Here is a 9,417-nt window from a genome sequence, read left to right on the forward strand (position 1 = left end):
CCCCTCGGGGCACCACAGCCTTTCTGGCATTCTTGCCCATGGGCTTAGGGGGCAGGGACAGGTCCCTGCTGGTCCCCGTCCCCGCAGGCACAGCCTCTCCAAGGAGGGGGGCCCTCCAGCTATGCCCCCACCAGGGTCACCACAGGGACTCCAGGGCTACCCTTTCGTGCCCTCGGGCGGATGTGAGGCTGAGGTTCTCTGCCTGGCCTTCTGTCCACTTGTTTGGACCCCAGCCCAGCTGCTGACCACGGCCTTACCTCCGGCTGGGCTGCAGCCAAAGGCGTGCCTGAGACAGGCAAGGGTTTTCCTTACCTTTAATCCAAAACCACAGCGGGGAGGGTGGAGGCCCTGCCGCTGGGCTTTCTGGTACCCCTCGCCTCCAGCCGGGTCAGCGACACCAGGAGGGAGAAGACTGTGCTGCTGTGTTTTGTCCAGTGACTGGAGGTGAAGACAGAGCTCTGCAGGCCGCACATCCTGGCCACACAAGGCGCGTGCATGACCCCCAGAAGCCCCGTAGCACGGCCGCTGGGATGGTTAGGGAGCGACGGTCACTGCGCCTGATAGCCCTGGAGCCCAAGCCCCAGCTGTCAGAGCCCCACTCTTACCTGTGTTACCTGAGGGCTCCAGTGAGCCTTCAGTGTAAAAATAGATTCTGATTCTGCTGCTTCAAAGGCACTGAATGGTCAGTCTGACCCACACCTCTCTCATCTTACAACTGCAGAAACTGAGGGAGACCAGGGTCCTCTCAGGGTCCCAGGTCCAGAGCCTGGACAGAGTTCACGGTCTCTCCATCGAAAATGCTCAGAACTGGGGACTTCCCTGGTGGTCTAGTAGTTAGGACTCTGCACTTCCACTGCAGGGGGCAGGGGTTCGATCCCTGGTTGGGGAACTAAGATCCCACAAGGCGCCTGGCATGGCCAAAAAAATAAAAAATAATAAAGTAAAATGCTCAGAACAGTATGAAGAATTACATTTTTTTTTCATATCATCAAATCAGTGATTGCTAAGCTCTATGTTTGTCTCTTATAAATCTTATCTTTACCCTGAGCCAGGTCTAGATGTCGTATAAACACACACACACACACACACACACACACACACACACACACACACGCCATCCTAGTGCCCTCCTCCCTGCACTGCAGGAAACGAGATGTCCCTCAAACACTTAGTCAGAGGACATGCTGCCAGTGGCAGGGAGGGGAGAAAGCTCCCCATCCCCGAGGCGGAGGACCGGGAGTCAAGGCCCGGGGCACAGAACCAGCTGCGCGCCCAGCCCTCCCCTGGCTATGAGCAGGGAAACCCCACCCGAGACATCAGAGTTTAGAGTTTACGAAGCAGAGATTCAGGTGATTCGGGGCACTCAGTGGTTGCAGTGTGAAGGTGCGAAGGCTGTGAGCTCGGTGCACGTCTGGCAATTGTGTCTTGTTTCTACGCATCCCCTATGATGCTGGCCTGCGGCTGCCAAGCTGCACAGGTGCAGGGGACCCACAGAGCCTGGCACACACTCTGTGGCTGCCAGGAGCACCCGTACCCGCGTAACCAGCCTTTACTACAGCATCCAAGCTGCCTGTTCGCTTCCACGACGGTGTCCCTGCAGCCCATGCAGCTGGGGGCAGCTCTCCTGCCTGGCCGGGTAGTAAGTGCTGGTTGTCCGGTGGCAGGTGGAGGCCAGAAGGCGCCACGGCAGCTGTTAAATTCTCTCTGGAATATTAGAGGGAGGAAGAGGCTGCCCAGGAAGGCACGGTAGACCTTTATCCGATGGAGGGATGCAGAGACGCCATACATGCCGGTAGAGACACCTGCCTCGACCCTAAGGAGAGGGCAGTGACGTGCCTCACAAATAAATCAATATTTCAAGACTTATCTGTGCAGAATTAAGTTCAGGCTAAAAAGAAGACGTATTAGCCGCCGCACTGCATAAGCTACTAATCCAAATAAATAATCCCATCACGCCAGCGGAAAGGCCAGGGTGGGACAAGGACACAGTTGTCATGTGATCCTCTATGCACAATGGCGAGCAGAACTTTTTAAAAAATGGAGTGAAAGTCGACACAGCCCAGGAGCCTAGCCCCCCCAACGCGTGAACCCCTTTTCAGAAAGACAAGCCCTTAGAGCCCAGTTGCCGCGTGCTCAAGTGTGACGACTCAAAGCACGCAAGACAACGACCCTGAAAGTGACCTATCCTGCACGTGGAAGCCTCTTGATTTAAGCAGAAGGGTTCTTCCTCTGCATCAGGAGCTGAGGCCTCTCCCTGTGGGAGCGGGCGCGTGCCCCCCGGGCCGGCTCGTGTTACATGTCCCCGCATCTGTGCGTTTCAGATCACCACCATGGAGAGCAGCCTGAAGACCATCGAGGAGGAGAACAAGGTGATCGAGCAACAGAACGAGTCCCTCCTCCACGAGCTCGCCAGCCTGAGCCAGTCCCTGATCCACAGCCTTGCCAACATCCAGCTCCCGCACATGGTAAGTGACTGCCCGCGCAGAGCGGGCCGCCGGAGGCCTTGCGCAGTGCACATCCTAGAGTAGATGTCTTTTCCTTTCCTATTGGCACCGTTCTTCGAACTTCGGATGTTTGCGGTTACCTCCCCCAAACCATAGCGTTAATTGCTAGAGACTCTGGTGGGGCTGAACCGGTAAATCCCCTAAGATTAAGTCTCTCTGAAAAGGCCTTTTAACTATGATAAGGACAGTGGCGTTATGCTATGATACTATTTTATGCTGATGTGAATACCCTATTAAGAAACTAAAAGTTGCATATGAACTACTATTTAATATCTCGTAGGATCCAATCAATGAACAAAATTTTGATGCGTACGTGACTACTTTGACGGACATGTATACAAATCAAGATCGTTATCAGAGCCCAGAAAATAAAGCTCTACTGGAAAATATAAAGCAGGCTGTGAGAGGAATTCAGGTCTGAACAGCTGCTGTAGTGATGGAATCTTGCTTAAAAAAAGGATGCCTCTTGTTTTTTGCTGCTGTAATTTACCAGAAAGTGTTATATATTTATTTCTGTTTGAAACAGTGTTATGCTTACAAGACTTCATAATGATTTTATGTCTTGCTTTAAAGATAGTACCTGCAGAATAGTTTTGGAATACATTCACATTTTTGTACGTTTTCATATAAGCTGACATAGTGTGATATGCCATGTAATGTTTATAGCTGCTAATGTATGCACATTGGAGGGTATATATATTTCTGAAGAGGTAAGCCGATCAAAATAAATAGAGTGTAAATTCTTTTTAATGCTTTAGTGATTAAATGTTTTAGTATTTTGAACTGAAATGGACAAAAAACAAAAACAGCTTTGAATGATCATTTGGTGGTCCTGCAGCCACTTTTTAGATGTTATCATTTTGCCTCATGTTGGAGGATTTTACGGAATTTAAGAAAAACATTTCGTGTGCATATTGTTTCATAGCAAGAATTGGTTGCAAAAAACAAATGCTTTATTTTTGAACAATGCTTGGAAATATTATGTGATTTTTTTGTTTGTTTGTTTTAGGAGGATGGTGTATGGTGGGGCAATAAATGAGGTTTTTTGCATTCCAAGGAAATGGCATATGGATTAACTGTAAGAAATGAGATAAGTAATTTATTGTAAGACAGCATCAAGCCATGGAAACTTGGCAGAAGATTCAAAGCAGCTTAAACAGCACTTTTTAAACTAACTCCTGAGCATTAATTACATGGTGTGACTATGGGAACCTTCAGTTAAGACAGGGGCCTATTAGAGGCGGATGACGCGAAGACTTCCTCTTCCATCCTCAGTGCCCTTTGGAACCAGCTTCTCTTACCTCCCCGAGAGTTCCGTGCCCCTCTGAACTGTCTAACAGAATCTGTGTGTTTTCATTTACGCTCAAAGATCACTTAAGACTATTTCTTTCCCCTTCCACCTTAAAAAGAATTATTCTTACTGTTGTTCTTGCTGTTATGATTTCCCGTATGGGGGATGAAGGCACGTGATTTGCGAGTCCTCGAGCGGCTGGGCTGACCTGTCTGCTGGCCTGCGTGGGCCAGCAGCTCTGAGAAGTGCCCTCGCCCCACGCTGACTTTGAATAAGCCCGGGTCCTATTCAGAGTCAGGACAAGTGTGCTCCACTGTCCCGTCCCGTCCGCTGGAGACCAGTTGACCATAGGACGTTTGCGTAGCCTTGTTTGACCTGTCATGACCTTCTCTAAGAATGAATGCAATCAGATGTTGAGAGTAACTAAATATGCTTCAGCACTTTTTTGCTTTACACTAGATCATCTTAGACTCATTTGCACCCCGGAGACTGATTGTTTTACCCGACGACTGCACTACGTGATGCATAAGACCACTTTCCACGGCTGCGCTCTCCCCTGCTCGCTCGTCCCTGGGACGACGTGTGTCGTGTTTTCCGATTGCCGTTGACTTGATTTACTTGTAATAGCATTCTTCCTTCCATGTCTTGATGTTATGCAGGAAGTACAAAAGTACTTAAAATTTTGTTATGAAAAAAAAAAAAAAGATGGGTTTTGTAAAAATAAAAAAAAAAAAATATTTTTAGCAGAACAGGACTTACAGGGTCATTGCCCCCACACGTGCCAGTCGACTATTTGCACTTACCTTGTCCTATATATCCGTACGGAGGTGTGCAATTCCCGTGTCAGTAGCCTCGTGACACTGACCCTGGAGGAATCTGAAGAGGCCTCCCGGCTGACCCCATGATGCTAAGGGAGATTACAGGGACCTCACAGCAAATACTCTGATACAATACTCAACCTCGGTATATATATATATATGTATAAATACATGCACATCCCAGCGGCACTTTAGACTGCTCACTGTACAAAAGCTTACAGTTTTCCAGGAGGACTTTAATAATTAGCTGGGAAAAGATTACGTCATGACTTGGGCTCTGCAGCCCTTTTTCTGTTGTGTGATTAGTTGTAGCTGCCCTGCTCAGAATTGCCTTTTTGAGAACTGAAGCCAGGTGCTGTGCGTCACCTGCGGCCATATGTCCCATCCAGGGCCCCGGCCTCCTTGCGGGGGGGGCCCCCGTTGTTCATATCGGCACATGCATCTCCCCGCCCCGTCGTGTCTGCAGCTTCTTGGCCAATATAGTGATGCTTTCGGTAGAGTAATAGGTAGTATCAGTTTGGGATTCTAATTGTTCTCACCTATGTACAATGGAAAGGGGTTTTAAGCACAAATCTGCTGCTCATCTAACGTTGGTACATAATATCAAATCAAAAGTTATCTGTGACTATTATATAAGGATCACAAAAGTGTCACATATTAGAATGCTGACCTTTCATATGGAATTATTGTGAGTCATCAGAGTTTATTTATTATAACTTATTGTTCATATTCATTTCTAAGTTAATTTAAGTAATCATTTATTAAGACAGAATTTTGTATAAATATTTATCGTGCTCTCTGTGGAACTGAAGTTTGATTTATTTTTGTACTACACGGCATGGGTTTGTTGACACTTTAATTTTGCTATAAATGTGTGGAATCACAAGTTGCAGTGATATTCATTTTTAAATTGTGAACTTTGTACAAATTTTGTCATGCTGGATGTTAACACATCTTACTCTAAATAAAAAAGGTGTTACCACATTTGTAGCACGATGGGTCTCTAACCGGGTGTGCATCTTCACTGGAGTCTGGAAGTGCTTGGTGTCTGGGGCCCCCAGCGGGACGCCCGGGAACGTTTCTCCCCAACGCCGGATGCTTTTATTGTAACGTTTTTGGAGGTTGAGTTCTCTACTCCGAGGCCCCTGAGAGCAGATGCAGGCAGTTCAGGAGGTACCTGCAGGGAACCCGTCTGGAAGCCACTCTGCCACATCCGCCGTCGCCCCGCTCTCTCCCCCAAGGTCACGTCACACGCAGGCGTCTCCCCAGAGCGGGGCCATCCTCGCTCCCGCAGTTATCCCTCTAGATATGACATCCTCATTACGTAACACGCATCCGCGTCCCGAAGTTCCCACTTGAGCCAAGACCGTCCTTTACGGATTTTTCCAGATCTGGTGTCACGAGGGCTCACAGGCTGCTTCCGGTTACCACGTTCCCACCCCTGGTCCCTTCACTCCCCTGTCTTCCCGGGTCTGCAGAACACAGAGGTTTGAGAGGTGTCCAGGCGGTCAGCTGCTTTGGTCTGATGGTTCAGTTCCAAGGAAGACGCTGTGTCTTTCTCAGCACCTCCCATCTGGGGTTCCTGGGGCCACTCGCCCTGTGATTGGTCCCCTGGGAGTTATCATCACCATTGTTCCTTCCACACTGTCAGCAAGGATCACCCACACCCTTAAATTGCCCTCCAAATATGATTTAACAGCAATGAGTTACCCAGCTGCCCATCACCTTTGTTAGTAAAAGTAACCCTCTAAAATTCCAAAAACACTCACCTGTACTAGACACAGTCCCCCAAAATATAAAATTTGAGGAAGAGACCCGCCATACTCTTTGTTAAATCCAAAACAGAGTCCCAGTGGCGTCTTCCGCTGATTCAAGGCCATCTGAGCCCCTCTTCCCAGCGAGTGTTGCTGATATTTTATACCTAACGGCTCGGTCAGCTGCATCAGGGCTGACGGAGGGGGAGGGTGGAGGGGTGCTTTTAGGACACTGCCACCTCTGTCTCTCCATACCTCGGGGTGCACCTCTGTGAAAAGCCCCGCCTTCAGGATCAAATGCAGTTAAAGCAGATGGTGGTGCCTCAAGGAGCTGCCGGCAGTGACTGAAATCCTTCAACTTGATTGTCGAAAGCCGTTTTGCCCTTGCCTGAGAATTGGTATAAACATCTTGGAAAGCAGTTTAACAGTAATATCGAAGATCTTATGAAATTCAAATTTTTGACCCAGTAAGTCCAGAAGTCCCCCTGAAAACACCAAAACAATTGTAAATGCATTGAAATACGTGGAAACACCCCCAAAGGCCTATTACAGAGGAAGGTTTGAGCAGCTGATGACAAATGCACTTTACGCAACACTATGGTGTTCCTAGAAATGCTGGTTATAAAGACTCATTAATAAGATGCTTGTGATAAAGCAAGTGAACAGTACAAAAAACAAAATTACAGGTACGTTAAGGAGCAGCTGAGTGGCAGCAAGGTTGGGTCAAGTTGACCTGTGTTAGTGATTGAGAGACCCACAATTCTCGTGGTCCAGCCAGCCCCTAAGCCTGGGGAAGGGGGGGTCTGTCCAGTTCTGTCCTCGGTCTCCTCCCGGAAGCCCTATCACCAGGAAGGAAAGTGAGGTCCGTCTTCCTCGGGAGATAGCCTCTCCAGGAACAGGAGAAGCCCTTACTGACGGCCAGAGCAGCTCAGCCCCCCGAAGGCCTAGTCCCTGCACTGTTAATCTGGGGCCATTTCTGCTGCAGGAGACCTGGGTGCACTCAGGGCTCCCGTGAGTAGAGCTCGCCCTCCACAGCCTGAGCTCCGGTCGGTGTGGACTCCTCAGCAACGCAGAGCAAAGCAGGAGAGCCTTGGGCCTTAAGCAATTTAAAATATACATCAAGAGAAACAAACGTTATTCATTGTCTTTTTTCTTTTGCATTTACACAGCCTTAGATCTAGAAGTTTATTCACAAAAACCATCACACAGATTCTCTCCATGGGATCAGATTACGAGCCTTGTTCATTTCCTTCTTTATAGGGTTCTTTTCCCCCCAGTTTTCTTGAGGTGTAATCGACATAATCAGATTTAACATCATCGTCGTGGAGGGTCATGTGACCCCTTATAAAATCAAGAAAAAATGCTCTCTTCAAGGAATTCTCTAGCTGATGCTGGGAGAAGGTTTCTCTTTATGGTGGAGCAGGTATTGCTCCCGATGGGGAGGTTTGGTCGATGCCTGATGCAGATACACAACGCACAGTCGGGGGAGAGAGGAGGCCAAAAGGTAGAGAAAATTTTTTTTGTTTAAATTTTTTTTGTCTTGCCATAAAATATGAATTTTATTTCACATTAGTATTCACAGGTGTTACTGCTCCCTTGGAGCTGTATCTGCCAGTACTGACCCCCAAAGCACCTCCCTGAAAGTTTGCTTTTTGACTCTCCTTGTTTTCCATCTGGTTCAGCGTTGCTGTGACCGGATTGGTTGATTACACTAGAAGCAGCCAGACCTCCAGCTTCCTCGTTCCCATCTTGAGTGTTAGAAGAGCTGGAAGTCTCTGCAGTTCACTTGCTTTGTGAATTACATCTTATCATTTGCTGTATTGCCAAAAATATTTCCCGGAACCCAATCAAGTGTTGATTCGAAAATGTTCCTAAATACTTTAGGCTTATCTGATGCAAAGCAGGAAAGATTAGCTCATGGTCACATTTTTAAAGTTCTTCTATTCCTGCAGAATAAGGGAAGAATCCCTTTCACTTTCCAGAATGAGAAAGCCTTTCTGGATTTCTGGATTTGAAGTCTGGATTTGAACCTTGATCTGTCTCATTCTCTGATACATGAAAGGGTTTGGTGTCTCAGCCCCACCTGAAGCTGCCTCTCCTCCAACCTCTGGTCCTTCCTCTGGCCGCTCCTCCATGTGTGACCAAACTGATTTGTATGGACCCTTCTCAGGCCCCAGCCAGGCCCCCCGCCTTAGCAGGAGAGGGTTCTTTTTCCCTTCAGGATGGAGCAGGCAAAACCAAAGTTGAGATCAACACAGCACAAGCTTCATATGGAGAAGAGGAACTAAATTCACAGATAAGCTTCTCGCCCACCTGGCCAGAGAGATTTACTTTAACCAGTAAAGACAAAGGGAAGCAGGTGAGGCTGATGATGGGGAGGTGTATGCATTAGTCTACCGGGGGAAGAGGTGGGGCTCCCCCCCCCCCCACCCAGGGAGCAGGTTGCCATCCCCTTTTTATCCTTTTCTGGTCCTTTCTGTCTGATCATGTCCCACCCTGTAGGTGTGTCATTTATATGTGAATGTAGTAAAATCAGTGTATAACAAGACTGGGGCTCTGTTGGAGGTCAGACTCTGAGACAGGAAGGGGCAGGGCACAACCTTTAAAAGAATGACAGCCACTGAGGACACGACATGAACTGATTAGAACCAGCTAGGTCCAAGAGGTGGACCTTGAGCCTCAGTGTACGCTCACTGCAACATATCAGCTAAATGACACACCCGTAGGTGCCATGACAGTTCTGAGACGGACCATAAAAGGCCAAAAAGTGGGCGGTGGCCCAGTTCCTGGAAATCTCTGCCCCTTCTCCAAAATAGTTGGAATAATCCTCCCACTCATTAGCCTATGAAATTACCCGGCCCATAAAAACTAACCACCCCATATTTGGGGGCCTCTCGCTTTCTGAGATGGACCACACTCTGTCTGTGTAGTGTGTTTCTCCCAGGGCCGCTCTCACTTTCTGAGATGGACTGCATTCTATCTGTGGAATGTGGATCTCTCTAAGTAAACCTGCTTTCACTTTACTATGGCTGTTTTTGAATTCTTTCCTG

The 9,417-nt window shown here is 48.1% G+C and overlaps 1 protein-coding gene across 10 annotated transcripts in view; it reads left to right on the top strand.

Annotated features, from left to right (window-relative positions):
• The window catches only part of MYT1L (myelin transcription factor 1 like), a 406,818-nt gene extending 401,198 nt beyond the window's left edge, over positions 1-5,620 (top strand). For 6 of the 10 annotated variants that reach the window (XM_036873928.1, XM_036873927.1, XM_036873931.1 and 3 more), the window contains 3 exons: positions 2,322-2,465; positions 2,785-2,919; positions 3,514-4,499. In XM_036873928.1, the coding sequence (XP_036729823.1) occupies positions 2,322-2,465; positions 2,785-2,919; positions 3,514-3,543 (309 nt within the window). In that variant the 3' untranslated portion in view covers positions 3,544-4,499. Of the gene's footprint in view, positions 1-2,321; positions 2,466-2,784 lie in introns of all 10 variants that reach the window. The other 4 variants (XM_036873932.1, XM_036873934.1, XM_036873935.1 and 1 more) reach the window with 3 other exon arrangements.
• The last annotated feature ends 3,797 nt before the right edge of the window (positions 5,621-9,417 follow it).

This window comes from Balaenoptera musculus, chromosome 13, assembly GCF_009873245.2.
Source record: "Balaenoptera musculus isolate JJ_BM4_2016_0621 chromosome 13, mBalMus1.pri.v3, whole genome shotgun sequence".
NCBI lineage: Eukaryota > Metazoa > Chordata > Mammalia > Artiodactyla > Balaenopteridae > Balaenoptera > Balaenoptera musculus.